Source organism: Argentina silus (genome assembly GCF_951799395.1).
Source record: "Argentina silus genome assembly, chromosome: 9".
Taxonomy (NCBI): Eukaryota; Metazoa; Chordata; class Actinopteri; order Argentiniformes; family Argentinidae; genus Argentina; species Argentina silus.
In genome coordinates, this window is record NC_139663.1 from 18,904,772 (window position 1) to 18,928,876 (window position 24,105).

At 43.2% G+C, this 24,105-nt stretch overlaps 2 protein-coding genes across 2 annotated transcripts in view; one reads left to right on the top strand and one right to left on the bottom strand.

The window, feature by feature from the left end:
• Nucleotides 1–2,272: 2,272 nt before the first annotated feature.
• On the top strand, nt 2,273–13,237 carry LOC310809875 (chaperone Ric-8A; the record flags this gene model as incomplete). Its single annotated transcript, XM_083677395.1, has 13 exons — nt 2,273–2,362; nt 2,635–2,682; nt 3,660–3,677; nt 4,409–4,507; nt 4,905–5,515; nt 6,960–7,095; nt 8,116–8,304; nt 8,745–8,839; nt 9,967–10,117; nt 10,940–11,035; nt 11,857–12,001; nt 12,712–12,982; nt 13,102–13,237. 13 exons carry the CDS (start codon nt 2,273–2,275, stop codon nt 13,235–13,237), a joined length of 2,085 nt encoding a protein of 694 aa, XP_083533521.1.
• A 3,376-nt stretch (nt 13,238–16,613) lies between these two features.
• Nucleotides 16,614–24,105, bottom strand: part of prr12b (proline rich 12b) — a gene marked incomplete at its 5' end in the record, with an annotated part of 29,985 nt that continues 22,493 nt past the window's right edge. Inside the window, 7 exons of the mRNA XM_083677111.1 lie at nt 16,614–16,958; nt 18,869–18,964; nt 20,322–20,453; nt 20,867–20,964; nt 21,882–22,001; nt 22,327–23,114; nt 23,742–23,875. Of these exons, the coding sequence (XP_083533237.1) occupies nt 16,824–16,958; nt 18,869–18,964; nt 20,322–20,453; nt 20,867–20,964; nt 21,882–22,001; nt 22,327–23,114; nt 23,742–23,875 (1,503 nt within the window). The 3' untranslated portion in view covers nt 16,614–16,823. The remainder of the gene's footprint in view (nt 16,959–18,868; nt 18,965–20,321; nt 20,454–20,866; nt 20,965–21,881; nt 22,002–22,326; nt 23,115–23,741; nt 23,876–24,105) is intronic.

Consider the following 24,105-nt stretch of genomic DNA (forward strand, 5'->3'; position numbering starts at 1 on the left):
TGTCGTCCCAAGGATCCCACTTAGCATCTATCATCTCCAGACTCTTTGACCTATGGCTCCCAAGTGCAGCATAGTTTCCAGCCCCCTAAGTGTTGCAGTAATTCTCCAGGTCATTGTAGTTGCAGTAGAAGTGGCAGCACTGCTCCACGATGCCCCTCTTTGCCAATCTGTGCCCCAGTCTGCTCTTTCTCCGTTCTCTAGCATTATCACTCATCATGATACTTGTGTTGAGGGTAAACAGACACGCACACACACACACGCAAACGCATGCACACACACACACGCACACACATACTCACATGGCATTAAGTAGATTATGTACACACACACACAGTCAACGAGACACACACATATGCACCCACTAACACACACATCTCTCTCTCTCTCTCTCTCTCTCTCTCTCTCTCTCTCTCTAACCCTAACCCAAAAGAGAAAGGAAGAAAGAGAGAGCAAAAGGAATAAAGAGAGAGGGTGAGCTAGAGAAAGCTCAATTGGAAAGTGTAAAAGTGAGAAAGAGACAGACACACACACAGACAGAGAGAAAGCAAATTGCTGTGTGAGTGGAGAGAATGAGAGATAACAGTAACTCACCTTGGAAGGTGGCTGTTATACCTATGTAGACTCTACAGCAGCTCACTCCTGACTCACTCTTCATGCGCTCATCTCCTACAACTTTGTGTGTGTGTGTGTGTGTGTGTGTGTGTGTGTGTGTGTGTGTGTGTGCGTGCGTGCGTGCGTGTGTGTATTTTTATATCCCCCTACCTCTCTATCTCTGTCTCCCACCTCTCTGTCCATCATTTCCTCTACCCCCCACCCCCCACCCCTACAATGTCGCCAAACCAATATGCAGGTCCGTCATAGACCCAATGCCCAATACCTCTGTCTGTACCTTCAATTAAACACCCACTAAGAGCCCTAATAATTATCATAATCATAACTACCCCATTTCACTCCCCCCCCCCCACCACCCACCCCCGTTAATAATTACCTCTATTAAATGGACCCATAGCCCTCAGAGGCTTTCACCTCTCCACTTTTCCATCCAACGCCCCCTTTCCATCCTTCTCTTGTCACAGTGGTGATTACTGTACCGCCAGTACCTGGCCAACTTCCCACTTATTCACCCTCTTCTTCTTTGATGATGATGGTGACCCCCTTCCTCACCGACTTGTTGCGTTCTGAATCTGACGGGCTGTCAGTCAGTACGTGCGTCCGCCTGTCTGTCCATCCTCTGTCTGTCTTTTGTTCTTGGTGGCTAACATTTCCCGATAAAATGTGTCATTATATTATCTCTCCATTTCCCATTGGATGCTGTGGTTTGTAGATGGCTGTAATAGTCATTTGAATATCCCTGGGAAAAAAAAAGATCTAAAGTCTAACGAAGATCCCAGTGGTTTCAAAATGTTTGTGGGTCTACACATAAATCTATAGGGAGCATGACATAGTTGCGTATATAGTTGTAGTTGCTGATCCGTTTTTTATGTCCAGCTCCAGCACATTTTTCATTTTTCCAATGTGATCACCAAGTTGTAAGGTGGTCATTAGAAGTAAGACTTTCTCATTCTAAAAATAAAGAAAAAAACATATTTTAAAGTCAGTTTTAAAAAAAAAAAGTTGGATAGCAGAGAGACTAAAATGGAGAGGACTAAAGTGTGCCCTGAGAAAGCTTAGGGAGGATTGAGGGAGAGTGGCAGACAGAGAGAGAAAGAGAGAGAGGGATTAGATTAAGAGCTCTCTGACCTAATAGCTACATTAAAATCTTAAGAAGAGAGTGAGAAACTGACACAGAGAAATACAGAGAGTGAGACAGAGGGAACACTGAGGCTGTTATCTGTGTCCTGCCTCGAACGGACACTGACAGGTTTGTGGATATATTAGGGTTGTATAAGTTACGATGACAGTGTAGGATATTCTATCTATGTTATAGGCTATCAGGTGTAATAATTTCACTGCTTTAGTACTCATAGTTTGTGTGAGACTATTGTTATGCATCGGACAGTACTTTGTAGTGCTTTGGTCTGTGTGTGTGTGTGTGTGTGTGTGTGTGTGTGTGTGTGTGTGTGCGTGCGTGCGTGCGTGCGTGCGTGCGTGCGTGCGTGCGTGCGTGCGTATGTCTGTGTCTGTGTGCGTGTGCGTGTGCGTGTGTCTGTGTGTGTGTATGTGTCTGTGTCTGTGTGTCTGTGTCTGTGTCTGTGTGCGTGTGCGTGTGTGCATGTGTTTATGACCCACACACAGTGTAATGTTGTGTATGTTTGTGCATTGGTGTTCAGGCATGGCGTTGGACTTGGAGAGGATCATTCAGTGTATCAAGCAAGGGGATCAGGACAGGGTTCAGTCACAACTGGGTGACTACAATAATGAGGTATATCACTGCCTGTGACCATGACTACAATACCGAGGTAGCTTTCTGTCTGTTTTCGTGACTACCACAAAAGCTACGGTCTGTAACCATGACTACAACACAAAGGTTCCGTCTGTGTCATGACAATATTGGAGGTGCGATCTCTCTCCTAGTCTAGCAGTCTGAGACTGAATGATCAAGTATCCATGACTCCATTCTGTCACTGTAACTCTCTTTCTCATTCCCGACCTGTCGTTCTCCCTTCCCCCCTCCATCTCTCTTCCTCTCCACAGTATGCAGAATGCTTCTTCTATAACGTTGAGGAGAAGGAAAGGAGGAAGGTAAGGGGATCTCCCCTCTCCTCACTCTCGACACTCTTTGAAAAAAGGGTTTTTAACTAAAACCATTAAGGGTTCTTTGGGTTAAAATGATAGAAACCTACAGTATACCCCTCTGCCGACAGCCCTTTCGGAAACCCTAGTGAGTGTACTATCTGCTCCACACTCACTCTCTCTTTCTACCTCTCTCTCCCCTCTCTCTCTCTGTTCCACGGGCCCTGATCCTCATGCCCTCTCGGTGTCAGGCCAGCAACGGCTCAGATTAACCATGTAATTAGCTAAAAGCCCACTCATCCCTCTTCACTCATCTTTATCCCTCTCTCTCCCTCTCCCCCTCTCTCTCACTCTCTGTTCCCTGCTCCGCTGTCCTTTTCTCTCACTGAAGGACAACCGAAACGTCACGTTTTTAACTAGCATTTAAACTAGACTTTTTGAATGGGCAGAGTATCGCGTATCAGTGCAGTGCAGTTGCTTTCAATGCAGTGACTTTGTAATTTAGGGTAGCACCTCTACTCACCTCTACTGCTTGAGCATAAACTCCCTCTATATCTCTCTGTCACTTGCTTCTTTACATTTACATTTTATCCAGAGTGACTTACAATAAGCAAGTTATCTAAAGTAGGTGAATCAACTGTACATCAGTCACAAGCAGTCACCGTACTAGAGAAAGGGAAGAAAACTATTGTTGTGTTATTATTGTATTGTTTTACCCTCCTTCTTTTGATGTTTCATTCTGTTTTCTTTTCTTAATTTCTTACTTTCCATCTATCTCTCTCTTCTCTCCTCGCCACCCCCATTATGTTTTCCTTCCACTCACTGTCTCTCCACCTCCCACTTTATTCTCCTCCTCATCCTGATCTCCCTCCTCTCTCTGTCATATGTCTTCATGCTGATGTCATAAATCACTGTTTTCCGTTTTCTTTCTTTTTATTTCACCCTACGATGGCTCATTCCACTACTGTGTGAACGAATGACTGCAGCAACAAGAGCTGGAGGAGGTAAAAAAAACATCATAGCATCAGAGAGGGGGGGGGGGGGGGGGGGATGAGCGATGAGCTGACAGGTCCTTACTCTACATTACGCTAATCTCTATTTGCTCACTCACCCTCAGTGTTTCATTAGAGGTGTGTGTGTGTGTGTGTGGTGTGTGTGTGTGTGTGTGTGTGTGTGTGTGTGTGTGTGTGTGTGTGTGTGTGTGTGTGTGTGTGTGTGTGTGTGTGTGTGTATATGTGTGCCAGCGTGTCTGCGCATCCCAAATCTGTTTGACCCAAGAGTATTCATCCCATTCACCCTTACAGATTTCACTTCATTAACACTGAACTAACTCACTGGCCCTCTGTTGAGCTTACAAGTGTTGTCTTCTAGCGTAGATGAATTAAGCCATCAAGAGACATCGTGAAATTCAGTAAGACATTACTTCAGGCTAATAGGTATCATGCATTACAAATTATGGATCGGTCCTTGTGACAACTTATAATGACTGTCATGCTTGTGACAATGTAGAAGAAAGAGTATTGCCATTTAGTTAAAGGGATGGCTTTCACTCCTGGCCTATGAGGCAAACTCAGGGTAAGATGATATTTCACCTGAACCTTCCCTTTACGCCGGGACTGGGTGTTCTTTTCTAGGTGAGGTGAGTGGGTTTTCAGTCAAAGTGACTATCCCTATAATCAATCCTATAATGTCTCCACGTCTGTCTCTGTCACCCTCCATCTTCTCTCTTCATCAGTTCAGGATAAACAAAGTGAGGGACTATGTTCCTGACTCGGACTCGGATTTCAATTCTGACTCAGACGATGCCGAGGACCCCGATCTTATACTCAGACGGGTGAGTCACTGTGTGTGTGTGTGTGTGTGTGTGTGTGTGTGCGTGTGTGTGTCTGTGCCAGATTTTGATGAAGTGATTCACCACTTTCTCCACTATATCCAACACATTTGCTCCTCCCTGCCCCCTTCATGTCTGCCTCAATATAGTCCAAAAGTACAGGATGGGGTGGGGGGGGTCAGTGGGATTCTCTCTAGCCCACGTGTGTAGGCTGACTGTTTGTATCCCTGTCTCTTCACTCCTTTCCTCTCTCCGTCCATCTCATCTCTCTCCATCTCTCTCCTTTTCCCCATACTCTCCTTCCTCGTTCATCCATCTTTCTGCCATCTCCTCTCTTGTTCCTCCTTCTTTCTCCCATCCCTCCCATCCCTCCCATCTCTCCCACCCTTCTTCCTATCAGAGGCTGGCCGCAGCTCTGGTGTGGTTCATCCGTACCCAGCTCCAGCCGGGGGTGCTGCGGGTGTGCCTACGCACGCTGCGCATCCTCTCCCGTGACCGGCAGGCCCTGGCACCCCTGGTGACTGACACCGCCCTCCTCACCCTCGCCCGCCTGGGGGGCATCACCTCCCTGCCCATCCTCGAGGGCCAGGAAGAGGACGAGGAGGGAGAGGAAGATTACTATGCGGAGGCATATAGCCAGATTCAGCATGACGACATCACCACTGGTGCTTGTAAACAGAGCGACCCGGAAGTGAATGCTTGCCAGGCTGCCGCAGTCACTGATGCTAGCCCATTAGCGGCTACGGGGGGCGATGATGCTACCGCTAGGGCGACCCAGCACTCCTTGCCCCAGACGAGCGCCCAGTCCTGCCCTGCAGGGGCCAACTCGAGAGGCGAGGGCGCTTCTTACGGAGTGCTAGCCCGTGGAAAAAAGGATGCCAAGGAAGAGAGGGATGAGGAGGACCAGGAGGAAGAGGAAGACAGGGATGTGTGGAGGAGGGAGGCCATGAAAGCCCTGTGTAATGTCATCTACAACAGCCAGAGGGCGCAGGAGAGGGCCAGCGCACTGAGGTGAGAGAAAGTGAAGGTGTTGGTGGTAATATAAGCGGATACACAGTGTGCACTGTTTGCATTGCCCATAGAGCAACCAGTCTTGCTATACCTCTATTGTTCTCATGCCTCCTTTGGAGACCTGGAGAATTTTGTCATTACTTGTTGTTATGTGTGTCGTCTTTTCGGACGAGGTAGGACTATTTTGTATGAGAGTTGTTGCCATTGCTAGAATGCAACATTGAGGAAAATGGAAGAAAACCGGAAAGAAAAACGTAATTCTGTTTTGCCAGAAGTGTGCTCTATAGACAAAATCTAGTCGATGAAGGCATGAGGTATATGATTGGTTTTGACGTGTGGCGAGGCCTCGCTCATTTCACAGGTTTCCACCCCTTTGTAGCTGCTTTCTGCAAAGCAATTCACCAGGCTTCCCGAGCTAGGAAAGCCTGGTCTCAACAAGGTTAAGCAACGAGTAATGCCCACCGTAGAAGAGGTGGTATTTGGCTGGCTTGGCTACTGTTAGCTAAGCTAAACAAGCATTACGAATACAACACTAATATTCACACTTTGAAAAGCAAGTTGAACACAGTCTAGGTTGCTACTGCTAGCAAGCTTGTATTGTTTTATGGCGGTCAGAGTCACAATAGTTGTAGGGTGGGCGAAATGCCGTTAAGGGGCAAAATGCCATGATTTTAGGGAGTGCCATATGTTTATATTGACATTTACATTTTACATTTCCATCATTTATCAGATGATTTTATTTAAAGCGACTTACAATAAGCACATTTGTCTAAAATAAGTGATTTAACTATACAAGTCATCGTAAGTCAAATCTTCGAAAACCACATTGACAGTGCTAGAGAAAGAAAGAAAACAAGTTGTGTTTGTTTTTTTGGGTTGTTTTTTTTAAGTTCATGTATTAGGGGATGGAGAGGTCTGAGGAGGAGGAGCCCAGGTGTAGGCTTAAGTGTTACTGCTTCTCCTGTTCATTACTCATTCACTTTTATTGAATGATAAGGTATGTAGGTATACCTTAGGTCCTTGTATACCACAATGCAGCGTTACCCTAAAATGCTAATACGCGTCTTGCTCTGCATCATCCTCTTTGTCTTGGAGCTCCAGGATTTGTTTTTGTTGTTCGGGTTAGAGTATGGTTAGGTGGTATGGTAAGGTGACCCAAGATCATTTTTTAAACATCACAGGAGAAATAGGTTTATCCTTATTATTATAGAAAGGTATGGCTTTCTTTTGTCATGTCTAATCCTTACCTCTACCCCTTTCTTCTTTCGCACCCTATATTCTTTCTCTCTATCGCTCTTTCTCACTATCCCTCTAATTTTTTTATTTTTTGTCTTTCTCACTCTATCTCTGTTCTCCCCACTAACATTCCTCCCATCTGTCATCGATCTGTTTTCCCTATTTTCATTCTTCTCTCTCCCGCCATGACATCACTTCTCTCTCTCAGGCTGCTGCCCGGTCTATCAGATAGGATGAAGCAGGGGATCAATGCCATGGAGCCGCCCAGTGGTCAGTTTTATGAACTGCGACTACTTTTCCTACTGACAGCTCTGAGGCCTGAGCTCAGGGTGCAACTGCAGCAGGTAAATACACAAGCATAATTGGCAATGCATGGCCAGTAAACTGTTTAATTGAAAGTAGGCATTTGACTACCAGTCAAATTACACTTCAATATTCACACATTCCAAGGGCCTTTAAGCATCAAAGTGAGAGATCACAGTGTGGCCATTTTGTCCCATTGGGGGAAGGGATCTCAAGAAGGGGGGCAGAATTGATTTATCTTTAATAGACCACACAGTAGTGGGTGAACAGGGAGGGGAGTCAGTGTGGAGGAGGTGTTGCTGCCTATCCTCACCACCTGGGGTCTGCCCGTCAAGAAGTCCAGGATCTAGTTACAAAGGGAAGTGTTCAGACCCAGGGCCCTGAGCTTGGTGACGAGCTTGGAGGGAACAAGTTGTTGAACGCTGAACTGTGTTCAATGAACAGCATTCTCACATCAGGGTTCCTCTTGGCGGGATAGAGCAGTGTGCAGCACAATGGCGATTGCGTCATCCGTGGATCTGTTGGGGAAGTGTGCACATTGGAGTGCGTCCAGGGTGTCTGGTAAGGTGGAGTTGATGTGGGCCTTGACCAGCTTCTCAAAGCACTTCATGATGACAGATGTGAGAGCTACAGGGTGATAGTTTTCTAGGGCACAGGAACAATAGTGGTCACCTTGAAACAGTTGGGGATTATGGACTGGGACAGGGAGAGGTTGAATATGTCCGTAAAGACGGCTGCCAGCTGATCATCACATGCTCTGAGGATGCAGCATTATGTTTTGCTAACTCACACCACATGGTCTGGACAGGGAGCCAGGCAAAGGCATCAGCATTCTGGAGCGAAACAAATGCTATTTTTCAACTTGAGGCTCCCAGAGTGCTCCACCAAGAAAGGGAGAGATGAAGGAGTGTGGCAAACACATCCGCACTGTCGAAAACAATGGAAAGAAAGGCACAGCCTCTTCTGAAAAAGATTATAGTGTGATCGCCAACTGAGTGAGGTCTCATTGCACTCCTTCCTCCATCTCTTCTTCTCGCTTTCCTTTCCTTTTTCTCTCCCAGGAACGAGGAGTTTCCATGCTGACCGCTGCCCTGGAGCAGTGTCTGGCAGTGCAGTGGGGGGAGGTCTATGAAGTACTGACCGACCACAGAGCGCCCCCTATCACCAAGGAGGTGTCACAGCGGGCCATTGAGATCCTCAAGACCCTGTTCAACATCACATACACCTTCCACAAGCAGGATCCAGATGAGGTGAAAGAGCAGGCCAAAATGCCACACTTCACATTGAGGTCTTTACACTGTTATTAGCATGACATTACAAATGTCAGAAGCAGAAGATGTTGCAGCAGAAGACAGCTGACTTTTTGTATGTGAAATTATAATCTGAGGTCACCTAAAATTAGTATTCCTGTGACTTTGCCAGGTTTGTGATAATAATTTTATGATGATGTGATGGGAAGACCACACAATCAATCAGGCTTCAAATGATAATCTCAGAGGGAGAAATGCAGGTTTCCATTGCCTCCCAAGTGAACACTCATTATCTTACTTCATAAAGTTTGCTTCTCAATTGACCTACTTGGTGCAAGTAAGCACTTATGTGATGGACACACGTTTGTCAAATCCAAATCAACTGAGAGAGCGGAGGGGACTCAGCCGCAGGACCTTATTTCTCTTCCTTGCACCCTCAGGAGAATGCTTCTCTCTATCGCCGCCTGGCCGCAGTGCTACGTCACTGCCTGCTGCTATCCTGTAACACAGAAGACCTCACTGAGGAACTACAAGGGTAGAAAAGCTTTTGTTGCCCTCTTGTGTTTCCCTGTAATTGTCGTCTGAACTGTCACTACATTTCTTGTGTGCTTGCATGGTTAAAGGCGGGGGAGACTGGTAGAGGAGGATGGGCTCATTGGGATGCATGGAAGGGAATGAGGAATGGTATCAAACACACAGGCTCATTCTAATGCACGGAATAGAATGAGGAATGGTATCAAGCACGTGTTTAATACCATTCCTCATTCCATTCCATGCATTACAAGGAGCCCGTCCCTCCGAATTAGACCAGCCTCCCCTGGTTCAAAGCTATTTCTTGGTTCCTTGGTTCAAGGTTATAACATACATATACAGTGCCTTCGGAAAGTATTCAGACATGTTTTTATGTTATAGACTCAATTTAAAATTAAATTTAAAAAATGTTGCCATCAATCCACACACAATACCCCAGAATGACAAGGCAAAAACTAGCTTTATCGACTTTGTCCTTGATGCAGACCATCTGTTGTTTTGGGCGATAGGCAATACATTTACAACAGGGTTGGTGTATGCTTAGACAAAACAAAACCATGTTTGGAGGCCATTTGAAGACCATGTTCACAGGCCATTTGGGGATTGACTCATGACCCAGAGAAATGTTTTATAGGAGACCTAGGCATAATCAGAGAGGTTAAAATTAATTCTTAACAACCAGACCACACCCTTTAATGAACATTACCAAGTCAATCTTCAGATTTACATCCAATTGAACATGCATTTAATTTCCTGATGATAAGATTTTAGGCAAAAAGACCTCAAAACAAACAACAACTGAAGACTGGCTGCAGTACAGGTCTGGCAGAACATCACCAGAGAATATACCCGGCGTCTGGTGGGGTCAATAGGTCACAGACTTCAGGCAGTTATTGCATACAAAGGATTGTCTACCAAATAGTAAACATGAGTGCTTAATTTGGACATTTAATAAATCTGTCCTTTTGGGTACCCTGAAATAGGGGGACTAAAAAAGTGTTGTAATTTCTGAATGGTGAAACAAATACCATCAATATTAATATAGTTTGGAGTGTAGAGCCGAAAGAAGAAAAAATGCTTCACTGTCCCATTACTTACACAGGGCACTTTACTGTACATAACCCCTCATAGGCACACAGTGAACGTCCTCTCCGCCCTGCCCCTGAAATGTCTCGACGTCCTGCTGTCGGCGCGTGTGACAGGGGGCTCAAGGGAGTGTGAGGGGGTCAACATGGACTGCGTCCACGCCCTCCTGCTCTTCATGACGAGAAGGCTGGACTTGGTAGGTCAGGGGAGGAGAGGGGGGAGAGGGATGGAAGGGGAACCAGAGGGGCTACATCTCAACAGTCTACAGTGGTTTTTCTCGTTGTCTCCTTTTCTTTATCTTCACCGATGTGAAAGCGACCACGGTATGGCGACAGCACAAGCATTTGCTTTCAAGTTGACTTTCATATCAGAGTGAATGAAGGCAAGGAAGCATAGAGAGGAAGCCACTTCAGACTATTGAGATTCCCACAAGGAGTGTGTTGCTTTGAGGGGGTTAGATGAGAGAGATGTTTGCAGATATTCATGGTTAAATTACACATTTTAGAATGAATTAGAACTGTCATAAAAATATTGTTTAAGTTATGTGTAATAAGCATGTTCTTATAGTTATCATAACCAAACATTAGCAATTATATTTGGTTGTCCTTAGGGTTAGGGTTCATACGTTGAAGAACACGGCTTTGTACTCACATGTGCTCTTATGAACTGTATCATAACACTTTATTTTAACTTAATGTCATAACAAAGTCATAATATTGTCATAAACATGACACAACAAATATCATAAGACATCTTAAGTCACTGAATTTCAAGTAACAAAACAGTGTCATTTTTGCATGCACTGAAAGTTAGGTGTTACGATGTTATATTGTTGACATAATAATAGTTAATGTCAGTTGCTCACTTTTATATTTACAAAATCGTGACCTGATACTTTTATCTTTATATAAACAAATGACGTACAGCTAGCAAAACTGGAAATGACTGAGCCTACCTTTAAGACGTACTAGATTGAAGGAGCATACAGTGACATAAGCATGTGCTTCTTGTTATGAAGGGTCAAAAGTTGAAGGAGAAACTGACCCCTGTGCTGAATCTGTTGACTGAGAGCTGCCAAGCACACCGGGAGACTCGCCATTACCTCAGACAACAGGTATTTCTCTCTATTTCAACATCTTCACTCTTTTCTTTTTTTTCTTCTCTGTCCCTTTCTCCCTGCACTATTCACTTTATTTTCTCTCCCTCTCCCTCAAAGCTAGATTGTGAAATCATTTTACAACACCTGCAAAGTAGATAAAGTCAATATCCCCATCTCACTGTGGACCTACAGTATACAATACACGTATGTTTATGTTAAATCTTACTTTAGGGTAATGAGTATGTGTAAATGAGATGGGTTAGAATTGCCTGAGAGCTGAGGACTTCCGTTAGCTCTCGAGGCTATGCTACTTGCCCCATGTCAGGTTGGATTTCTGTATTGGTTTTAATTGATAATCTAGTGAGAGTATGATGTTTTTGTTATGTACTTAGTCTGTGTTGGATCCTTTGATTTGGAGGGTGCCTGGAGTGTGTATATTTCTCATCAGATGCTTCATGAATGATTTATTAACAGGCATTAAATTCTTAACATTGACTGCATATGCAACCTTATATTCGGTTAATAGTCCAAATAACATGCCTTGCGTAAGAAATGGGACAGTGAAGAATTCTTTCTTCTTTTGGCTCTCCACTCCAAAGGTTTGGATTTTAAATCAAACAATTGACACTGTAAATAATAGAATAAACTGAATAAAACACCCTCATGTAAACACTTCAATCAGAATAGAGTGTCCACTCAAATTAAATGAATTTCCAAATGGAAGGGCCACTGCGCAAGTCAAAAATGTATTTATTCAGTTTGTGACTCTGCGGTCCAAGTATGTCCATCTTGTGTCCATTTCACTGTGATATGACACTCTGTCACCCCCCCACCAGATCCTGCCCCCACTGAGGGACGTGGCCCTCAGGCCGGAGCAGGGGGCAACAGTGAGGGGTCGTCTGGTCAGACTCATGACCCACGTGGACACAGACATCAAACACTGCGCCGCGGAGCTGCTTTTTGTGCTCTGCAAAGAGAATGGTACTCATGTCATATTCCTATCACACTTATTTACTAGGGCCAGATTTACACGTTTTTAACCTGGTTCGAGTGCAGAAACACATTGAGCTGAACTCACACTCACTACTGAAAACTACTTTTAAATATGACATTTGTATGCAAAGAGATAATTTGCGTTGAGCAATTAATAGACAACAAAAGTTGTATTGTTATGTAGGCCTTATGACAGAGGGTTCAAGTATGTTATGTAGGCCTTTTGACAAGCTTGTGGGCTAGCAGTTATTTGCCAACAACAGTCTTGTCAGTTATCATAAGCTCACAGCCATGATGGCTTAGGTTAGTTTATTATAACTGTTTATAGACGGTTTATACATCTATAATGTATTTTTTTTTTACATTATTTATGTAAACCTCACAACAAAGGGCTTGACTTCTATGTTACCAAATGTTGTATCGTGGTGTTGAGGATTTGTGTTCTTTGATTGGAGCATGATTTGAGTTCATGATGAGAAATGAATGTAATGTGAGTCATCTGTGGCTGTGTCCTTATTGTGTCACTGCATGGGACTTATGACAGGTTCGAGGGTTCAAACACAGTGTTACCCTCACATGATTCTCTCCTGTTCTTGGTAGGATTACTTGTATTGCTAAATATAATTTGACATGCACTACATTCAACATGTCACGTACCTCACTGAGGTAACTATTGGTTGGTTCTCTTCTCCTCGCAGTGAGTCGCTTCGTGAAGTACACAGGTTATGGGAACGCGGCAGGTTTGCTGGCTGCTCGTGGCCTGCTGGGCGGCGGTGGATCGGCGGCACATGCCCAGTACTCCAGCGACTCTGACTCAGATACGGAAGAGTACAGAGAGGCCAAAGGACGGATTAACCCGGTGACGGGACGAGTGGAGGAGGAGCAGCCTGACCCTATGGAGGGCATGACAGAGGAGGAGAAGGAGGCGGAGGCACGGCGGCTCATAAGCATGTTCAATAGGCTCTCACGGTGTGTGTGTGTGTGTGTGTGGGGGGGGGGGGGTTGCCATCAAACATACGTGAAATGCTTTGTGAAGATAGGCTGAGTGTGTGGGTTTAAAGCTAACCTGCCCATTCACTTTATCTCAGGGACAAGATCATCCAGCCCATGGGAGTGACAGCAGAGGGGAAACTAACACCCCTGTGTGGTCAGATGATGGGATGCACTCTGGAAGAGGAGGAGGAAGAATCAGAGGAAGAGAGTGATGAAGAGATGGATCAGTAGGCAGAAGGAGGTAGAGAAAGGGAGGGATGAGTACAAGAGAGGGACGGAGAGAGCGGGGTGGCTGAAAGAAGATTGTAGAGACACAGAGGGGACAGAAGGAAGAGGAAAGGGAACATGAGCAGAGACAAAGGGAGAGAGAGATAGAAAGTGTAACAAATTGATTGATGTAGAGGAGGGGAAATAAATAAATAGTGAAACAGAGGCCCATGGAACACTGGTTAAAAGAGATGGTGTAACAGAATAGAATGGCGAACAGGGTTGCTGTCTATTCCATTTAAATTAAGTAAATTGAAATTACCGTTAAATAAATGAAAAACCCTTGTTTGAAAATGCATGAATAAATAAATAGTAAATAAATAAATAAGAATAAATGGCACTTCTCGATGCTTGGAATTGGAATTTCAATAAATCTCCTGGATTGATGGAATGAAGTTGAATTGAGTAATATGCAATTGTTTTACAGTGTCCTGTAAAAGTGCCCTGCATAAGTAATGGTGCAATGAAGCATTTCTTCCTCTTTTGGCTCCACACTCCAAAATCAAACAATTACTATGAGATTAAAGTAGAGATGCTCAGCTTTTATTTGATGGTATTTGTGTACATATTGGTATGTACACTTTTTATGCATAGTCCCCCTGTATATCTAGCGCCGTTCAACCCTTGATTTGAAAGAAATTTACTTTGGTGGCACCCGTTCAGATCTGCTTTCAGCAAGGTAGATTCTGCTTGAACAAAACAACAAAGCAGCAAAAAGGAGCAGAGCAAAAAAAAAGGTTCTAAGATTTGTTTCTCACCATGGCAACCACACCGTTGCTTCCATTATCCTCTCTTTTCTGGTTCTGGTTCTGCCCTTGAGCGTGAATAACCCCCACTAATGTTCAAGGGTGCATTGCAATTAGCTTGAAGAGTGGTAAAGGGGTGGGGTTTGGGGAAGAAATATTTTGCACCCCCCCCCCACCTCACAGGAAAATAGAAATGACAGAGGACATTTTCACAGTGTAGTTGTCACAGTGACACAAAGAAATCAGTTCATAGAAATCATAGAGAAACTTGGATCTCCTCAAAAAAACAAAAAGGAAATACCTTAAAACAAACAACAACTGAAGATGGCTGCAGTACAGGCCTGGCAAAGCATCACCAGAGAAGACATCCAGCATCTGGTGGGGTCAATGGGTCGCAGATTTCAGGCAAAACATGAGTGTTTTATTTGGACATTCAATAAATCTGTCCCATCATTTGTGGGTACCCTGAAACCAGGGGAATATGCATTGTAATTTCTGAATGGTGAAACCAATATGTACACAAATACCATCAAATAAAAGCTGAGAGTCTCTACTTTAACCTCCTAGTAATTGTTTGATTTCAAATCCAAAGAGTCACAATAAGAAAAAAATGCTGTCACTGTCCCATTACTTACACAGCGCACTGTATATGTACATAAATATTTGTTTTGCATAATATTTCCCATGTTGAAATAGAAGTACATCATTCCTGTTATAGTGTCTGGCTTAGATCTCAGCAAATCTGACTTTATGAAAATTAAAAGCAATTCTGAAACTCTTCTGGGACTTCACTGAGAATATGTTTTGATTCGTCAGCATTTTCATGTTGAAGAAAATGATTAACGTGACTAAATCTGATTGGATATTGGAAACTTCAGAGGCTGATTTTTTTTTTTTTCACTAACGTAAACGTGACACTGGGTCCAGACGTGACACTTGGCATTCAGGCCAAAGAGTTCAATCTTGGTTTCATCAGACCAGAGAATCTCGCTTCAATATGTGGAAAAAGTGAAGGGGTCTGAATACTTTCCGAATGCACTGTAGTAATTGTTTGATTTAAATTCTGTTGGAGTATAGAGCTAAACGAAGACTAAATGCTTCCTCTTTCCAGTACTTATGGAGGGCATGTGTCCTATGCAGTTCAGATAGACTACTTTGAGCCGTATGGCCCCAGTAAAGAGCCAGCAACATTTGCTAAGACATTGCTTTAGTTTTGTCGAATAGATTGGTACCAGACATGAGTGGAAATTATTGAATAATTGGAGCTCAGAGAACACCATACAAGTGGTGTACGGGAGCGAGATAAGACTACTTCATGTAAAATAGATGGCCTACAGTTTTCTGTGTGGCTACATATGGTAGGGAACACCTCCCCCAGATTGTCTCCAGTTTGCAGTGTTTCACAATAAGTTTCATCTCCAACCCAGCCCTTTTGAAGGCTGCATTGGATGTGTGCATTTCTGACCCATTCACCAATTAAGTTCAGTATGATATCATGAATAGAACTATCATAATATCAGGAATTGGTATCATATAATATCATATACAGGAATGAAGGTTTTAAGATTTTGTAAAACAAAATAAAAATAATACACCTGAGATAGTTTTTCCCTGTCATTTTCATAATTTTAACATTTTTATTTGTTTTTGTCAAATACAGGAAGTTCATGTACAGAAGAGGAACTGGGCATAGAGACTGAAGTAGCTGTACAATATTTACACACAAAAATGCCCTTCAAGAGTTTCAACAAATAGGTAAACCTCTAAAATAATAATTATCATAATAAACAACAAACAGATAAAAAACGAACAATAAACACATTTTTTACGCCTTTTAACCGTTAAACCTTCCTAAAACGCCACATTTTCTTTGAGAAAATGGACACATACTTATTTCTTTTTTTGTTTACTTCAGGCATTAACTCCTCTCTTGTTGTCTTTTGAAGAACAAACAGAAAGAACAGTTTGCTTAGTTTTAAATACATTTCTTCCCTCATTCTAGTCTTTTCAGCAGACAGAAAACGAGAACAACATAATAGTGCTCTCATCCCCCCTCCCCTTCACCTCAATTTTGTTCCTCCAGCTTTTGAACAAGGGATTGAACAAGGATTGGGGGAGTGCCATTGGGAGTGCCATTTCATGTATACCCAAATAAAACATTATTATTTGAAATAATAACAGCAAACAATCCCAGCTAGGGAGGGTACTTATAAAAAAATGTCCTCGTATAAATAATACAAATCATAATTAATACATATTTACTGTATACATATAGTGTCTGTGTGTGTGTGTGTGTGTGTGTGTGTGTGTGTGTGTTTGTGTGTGTGTGTGTGCGTTTGTGTGTGCGCTTGTGTGTGTGCGTGTGCATGTGTTTGAATGTAGATCACAAGAACAATCTTTCTTGTAGTGCTAACTGATTCACTGTAGCCCCCTGCTTTCCCTGTTCAGGTATAGAGGGGCGTTGTACCCTTTTCAAACATTCACAATTTTCACTTTACTCCTCAGTTCTCCTCCTTCCATCTCTTTCCTTAAAGTCAAGAGAATACTTCATGAGAAGAAAAAAAAAGAAAAAATGAAAAGAAAAACAATAAAAAATAGTTCATAGTGTCATTTTAAGTTAAAACCAAACCTTCTTTCAAACCGAAAAAACACCGCTTGCTCTCTGAGCAAGGATTCAGTGGGGTCGGAATCCTCCTTCTGTTGCTCTTGGTACGGTCCAGTGTCCTCCACTCTCCTCCTCTCTTTGTCTCCTAAATACTGTATACATCTCCGTCTTGCATCTCTCCCAGCGCATGGCCTCGTCCTCAGGCCTTGGTGCTCAGGGTCAGCAGCTCGATAAAGGAGTTGAAGAGCGTTTCCAGCCAGCCCTGGTTGGCCATACACTGCTGCACCACCTCCTCCTGTCCAGGGTCCTCTGTTGCCTGCTCAATACTGTCTGTCTGAAAGAGGGGGAGAGGAAAGGATGGAAAGAATGAAATACTCTATGTCTCCTTAATTCTAAATCTAAATTCTAAATCTAAATTCTAAGTATAGACTTTCATTCCTCTATTCACCCCCTGCACAATTTTCACATTTCGTTGAGTTCTTAATCAGGATATATTCATATGGATACAACAGGTTGACCAAATCAAAAACTGGGATTGGCCGAAAAGCATTCCAGCCGTTATGATATAAGGACATAAACCAATACAATATATAATGAAAAAATTACAATCGCACCATTGCTTGTAGTCAGAATTGTTGCTGTCAGTGTAAACCTGTTGTATAAAAGAAATAACACACTCAAGGGTGTACTATATCTAGGATATCAGTACGGCTACGATGGTCGACAATACTCAGCTACCATTCCGATATCCACGATATAGCACACCCTCTTGTATTATTGCTCAAAATATTATATACAGTTCCCTGTGTAAGTAATAGGACAGTGAAGCATTATTTCTTCTTTTGGCTCTACACTCCAAAAGTTTGAATTTGAAATCAAACAATTGACTTGACAGCTGTTTCTGGTTTGTCAGGTGTGTTCCGTCATGAGGCTGAAATATCTGAAAATATCGATCAGAAACATAGCCAAATCCTTAAATCAATCACTCAACAGTTTGGAACATTATTAAAAGGAAAGAAAGCACTGGTGAGCTCAGAAATCTCAAACAGCCTGGTAAGCCAAGGAAGACTTCTACAGTGGATGACTGCTTCGGTTGCTCACCATGATTAGGAAAACCCCCAAAACAACTATCCCACAGATCAGGAACACTCTCCAGGAGGTAGGCGTGAAGTTGTCAAACTACCATCTGCAAACCACTAGTTAGTCACAAAAACAGGACGGCCATCTTACGGTTTGCTAAAAAGTACCTAATAGAGCCTGCAGAGTTCTGGAAAAAGGTATGTGGACAGATGATACAAAGATAATGGCAAGAGTAATGTGTGGAGAAAAAAAGAACTGCCCAATATCCACAGCATACCACCTCATCTGTGAAATATGGTGGAAGGGGTGTTATGGCTTGGGCATGTATGGCTTCCACTGAAACTAGCTCACTTGTTTTCATTGATGATGTAACTGCTGATGGCAGCAGTAGGATGTATTCTGAAGTGTACAGAAACATTGTGTCACCCCAAGTACAAGCAAATGCCTCCAAACTCATTGGACAGTGCTTCATCATACAGTAGGACAATGACGCAAAACATACTGCCACAGCAACTAGGAGTTTTTCAGGGCCAAAAAGTGGTAAGCTGTTGACTGGCCAAGTCAATCTCCAGATTTAAATCCTATTGAACATGCATTTAATTTTATGAAGAGGAGACTTAAGACAAACGTCCTCAAAACAATCAACTGGAGATGGCTGCAGTACAGACCTGGCAAAGCATCACCAGAGGAGATACCCAGCATCTGATGGGGTTAATGGGTCACACACTTCAGGGAGCAAATGATTGCCAAACAAATACCAAACATGAGTGCTTAATTTGGACATTTGATAAATCTGTCCCATCACTTTTGGTGGCCTTAAATAGTTCAATAATAATACTTAAAGACACAATTCTTCACTGTCCCATTACTTACGCAGGGCACTGTCTATATATATAAACAGTGCCCATATATATTAAAGCCTATATATTCTCTAATCTTTTTTCAACCATTACATCAAACGTATGTTATGTGTGATTATGAAAAGGGGGTACACCAGTCAGCAGAGGAACGAGCCCCTTCATTATTATTTTTTGGCAACAAAAGGACAGGAAATACAGTATGTCCTTTTAAAAACATACAATGAAGAGAACAGAAAGAGCAGAGAAAGGCAGCATAGCTGAATGAGACATTTTGAAGGTCACTGTTCAGACACGCGCAACTTACCTCCTTCTTGCAATGGACAAAGGTGTGGTACTTGTAGTGATGGAGCGAATGATAAAGGCTGTAAATCCGACATGTCTCTGTGGAGAGCTTTAGATCCTGAGAGTGAGGAAAAAAAGGGAAAGAGAAACGGAGGAACAGAGGAGAGAAAATCATTTTGGGATTCTCCAGTTCTCTTTTTGGCCCAGAAATGAACACAGAGCCTTATTTTCTGGTATTTTAAACAAGGAACTTAATGGCTGAGAGAAGGGTTAAGACCCAGTGGTTTAGTTTTCTTTGCACTGGCGTAAATGTTTCGTAAACCGGGGCTGGACGATTGCAGAACATAGGGGTGTTGGGCTGCAAGGGCACGTGTGGAACAGAGTGGGTAGTAGTGCAGCTACCTATGTTTTATAATGCTTTGATGTGGTATCCTCTGAGCTCTGTACTTTTAATCTGTAATTATTTTTCTACCTAAATGATACCTAAATGATAAATACCCTATAAATAACCCTAATAAAAAAGGTATCAGATAAGGGATAGTGATTGAGTGGGTTACCCTGTCATGTATACTGGTTTGAATCTTTTACATTTAAGGGTGACATCTTACAGGCGCTGTGCATTGAATATCATAATTTCAGGCATTATAGGGCAGTACTATTATTTTGAAGGACTTTCAAAACATCACAAACCCGGAAGTGCGTTTGACAACCTATATGTTCAAGCTCTCTAGTTTGCTATATTCTGCATGGGGCCACTGGTGTTGCTCGCTAGCTAGCTAAAATCAATGCCAAATGAGGCTAGGTAGTAGCTAGTTAGCCTGTATCACCTGGAGCAAGCCTGTAAGGTGATGTGAAACGCACCTTTGAAAACTGTTTAATAATTTATCTATTTTCATTCCGTAGAAGGCCATTAGCCTTGCTGCAGTTTCTTATCGGGTTATGTTTTGTTAAAAGTGAATGACATCTCTGTCATTACTATAGTATACACAGGCATGAATAAACAATTGATGTGAATTATTTGTTTATAACTACTTATTATGAATCATGCAACTTCACTTGATGTCCCCCATAAACATGCATTACTGTTCATAATTGCTTATGAAAGGTAAGGCTACTTCACTTGGAGTGCCTTATTTTAGACGTTATAATGTAGGTGCACATTAATTATGCTTAGTTACAAATGTTAGTAACTCAATAATTAATGTTAGTAACTCATTCATAAATGATCAACGATGTCACACTTTACATTAAGGTCGCATTTCATCAGTTACTCATTAATAAATGGTTAACATTGTGACAATTCATCAATTATACATGTTGGCACCTCTTATATTGTAAAACAGAGGTTTTCTCCATAAGTACACAGGATAGAAGGGTAGCACTCAGAAACTACCAAACATTTGACATATTGGTGTCAGCCGTGGGATCCCTTCTGACGAACAACATCACAGTTAATATGCCCAACTGGGTCTCACCTGCTGCTTGGGTATGCTCTTTTTGACCCGGTTGAGGGTTTTACGGTTGTAGCCCTCCCCGCCGAGGTGCAGTTTGACTGCTCCAGAGTCCAGGGGGTCTGCCGTCATAATGGGGAACATGTGCAGAGCATCCTAAAGAGCAAGAAATTATTATATCATCTGTTTTACAGATTTCACAACACAATATAATGGTGGGAAAGTTGGATAGAGATAAAAGGAACATCTGATAATTGCAGTCTTCAGAGGACACAGATCTCTTTATCATAGCAACGTACCACACTGTATTACACAAGGTAATTCAAGTGAATGGCAGGTGAGATTTTATAATTTCAAGCAAATAAATAAAAGTAAATAATTCAAGCAAATAAATGAAACCGACTAGCAATAGCTCGAATTGCACCCAATGCGCAGCCCATCATTTTAAGCATTTCAATCGCACCCCCAGTTGTCCGACCATGAGTATCATCCAGGTACGAGAATCAAGTCCTATAAACGGACACGGATTGACAATTATAGAGATATACAGTACAGGACGATGGATGTACCTGGTGCTGGGCGCTCATGTTCACTATCCTCAGAAGTCTCCTCTTCTGTTCGTTGAGTAAGCTGTCAATCTTCCTCATGGGTGGGAGGTACAGCTCATCTAAGGGCAAAGAGGAAGGGCAAAGAGTCAGTGGTCACTTCCTTTATTTCTTTAGTCTCTTAGAACTCTGTCATCTGATGGCTCTTTCATGATCACATGCCTCTTGCTGACTCCAAAACCAATTTCCCAGATCATCATTCTGTCTCTCTCTTTCTCTCAAGGTCCTGCTTTTAAATCATGTTAATTAGTGGGCGTACTTCAGCATTCACACCATCGTGCTACCTCTCTCGTTCCAGGGTTCCGAAATTACACTGATTAAACTGTGCAGGTAGCATATACACACATTTTATTAAAGGTATACTCAGCGATGTGACATTACCACAGGAATTTTGATGACTTCGGAGACGTTTCTGATTAATTCAAGCAAAACATTTTACTCTAGGTGCACAACCACCTTAGTGCAATGTGATATCCGTGTGACAAAAAGGCAGGTGAGTGAATTCTTCACACTCTCTGCCAGAAGTCGCCCCACTATTTTGTGGCTGTGTCATATCACTGAGTCTCCCTTTAAGTTGCATCATCAGTTACATCAGCAAAACAAATAATCACACATTTCCCAGACATGTCAAATTCATATTTCATTTTTTCCCTGGCTAAATTTTGGCATTCATTTTTAAGGATTTTCAAAGAACTTTGGCTGTATCCGAATAGTCTAAAGCAGCTTCCTCTCCTCTACTTCTTCGCCACTGATCTGAAACAATAGGTCAGGTGAAAGCAATATGATGGATGCCCACTGGGAATGTGCTTTCACCAGTCCATATTTTCCTACATCAGTGCAGATAAAGTACAGGAGACATTGAAAGGAAGCCAGCTTAGACTATTGAAATGCATTCCATCTTTCTCTTTTTTTTCCCACAACAGCCCACTCTTTCTTTCACAACAGCATACTGCCCCATTTACTCACGCCCTCTTCTCACCGTGTGTGTCCTCCAGGGCCTGGATCATGTCAGGGTCCAGAGCGGTGCTCACCAGCATCTCCACGTAGCTCCTGAACATCTCCCTCATGGCTCTGCTGTTCACCCCACCTCTGACTGGGGCTACGGGACGGAGAGTAGACACACGGGGTCAACCAAGACAGCTTCTCACACGCAAACACACGTCCAAACATACACACTTGCATACAGAACTACATGTACATCTACATGTATTTCAAACATGTAACAGAAAGAATGCCCATCTCTGTATAGGTATAGCTAATATGTAAAAGAGTTTGAGACAGGCACTCACACAGATAGTACACATATCCACAAAGACGTATACATACAAACGTATTATGACGTCATAAAGTATGCATGTACATATAAAACACAGACAAAGGAACACAAATAAATCCAACATGACATACAGTGTACAGTTCCTCACCTTCATCCTCACTGGGGGGATCCGCAGAGGAGTCCGACTCAGAGGAGGAGGGGACTTCCTTTAGCCACTTCTTCCTCTTCTTCGGTGGAGGCTCCGCCTTCACTTTCACAGGCCTGACCCTAGAGGGCCGCTCCACCTTTTTCTCCCCCCCCCCTGCTCTTTTCACCTCCTTAACTCTCCCTCGCTCAAGTCCACTGCTCCTCCTCTCCACCTTCTCCTGAGACAGCTGGTTTTTCCTCTCTTTCTCCTCCCGCTCCTTCTCTTTTTCCCGCTCCCTTTCTCGCTGTTTCTCCTTTTCCCTTTCTCTCTCCTTCTCCCTCTCTCTCTCCTTTTCCTTTACCCTCCGCTCTCTCTCCCTCTCCTTCTCTTTCTGCTCCCTCTCCTTCAGCTCCCTCTCTTTCTCCTTCTGCTCCCTTGCCTTCTCCTTCTGTTCCTTCTCTTTCTCCTTCTGCTCCTTTTCTTTCTCCTTCTGCTCCTTCTCTTTCTCCTTCTGCTCCTTCTCCTTCTGCTCCCTCTCTTTCTCCTTCTGCTCCCTCACCTTCTCCTTCTGCTCCCTCTCTTTCTCCTTCCTCTCCTTCTCCTTCTGCTCCCTCTCTTTCTCCTTCCTCTCCTTCTCCTTCTGCTCCCTCTCCTTCTGCTCCCTCTCCTTCTGCTCTTTCTCCTTCTGCTCCCTCTCTCTTTCTCTCTGTTCTCTCTCCCGCTGTCTGTCTCGCTCCCTCTCCTCTCGCTCTACATGGGGCTGAGTTTGGTTAAGGGCTGGGGGTGGCAGCTTGGGCAGTGATTGGCGCCTGTTAATTGGCAAAAAAAACAGAAAAGATAGATTCCACTGAAAGCCGGCTCTCCACTTGGAGGGGGAATCATAGCAAACAGACAGTGGGCGGCAACGACCCCCCATATGCTGTCAATGGAACAATGGTGAACAGCCATAGAGCAGCTCCAACAGCGTTGATGTAGACTCAAACTAATAAACCTTTACCTTCCCTCCTCTGTTATCCTGCCTGTTATTTTTTTTTACATTTCAGCATTGCTAGAATTTCGAAAATTACAAATAGTCACTAAACCATTCTCTCTCTCGTTTTTATTTTAGTGATTAGAAGGATGGATCTTTTCAAACATCCTTTCAAAGCTCTTGTCACCGCCTTGTGGTGGCTTTTCGGCAGCACTTCACACGTCTTCACAACTCGTGTCTGCTGCAGCAGCAGCAGCATTGAGGTAAACCACCATTGCGATGGCAGTGTGAACCTTTTAAACACTGGCCTATTTGTAGATGTTAGCAATATGGTAACCGCCCAGTATTGATTTAGAAGCTACTCCAGCGCACAGGAGATGTTGGCTAGGGGATTAGCCATTAAGGCAACACTGACAACACACATTGGAGTATTGCACAGACAAGGGGACACACAGAGCGAACATACCTCAAAGTGAGACCGGGTCTGTGCCAAGGTTTCCGCGAGCACACTCGTACGTAGTCCTTTTTATTGACATTCTCCAAGAACTTCACATATAGACGCTGGTACCGCATTTTGGCATCGCCGAAGTAACCCAGATACTAGGGAGAAAGGTAAAAAGAGTAAACACTACAATAATCCTCTGTTCTGAAAAGGGGGGTTAATATCATTTTTTATTAAAAAAAATTTTTTGGAATGTATCTATGCAAAGCTTTCCAACTTAAGGGGAGGACCGTGACCACAGCCTTATTATATCCCTAACAGGGGATGTGTCTGACTAATCACGTTGTCCATAAAAGCACAATCCGCAACTCAGTCCTTCACTGATGTC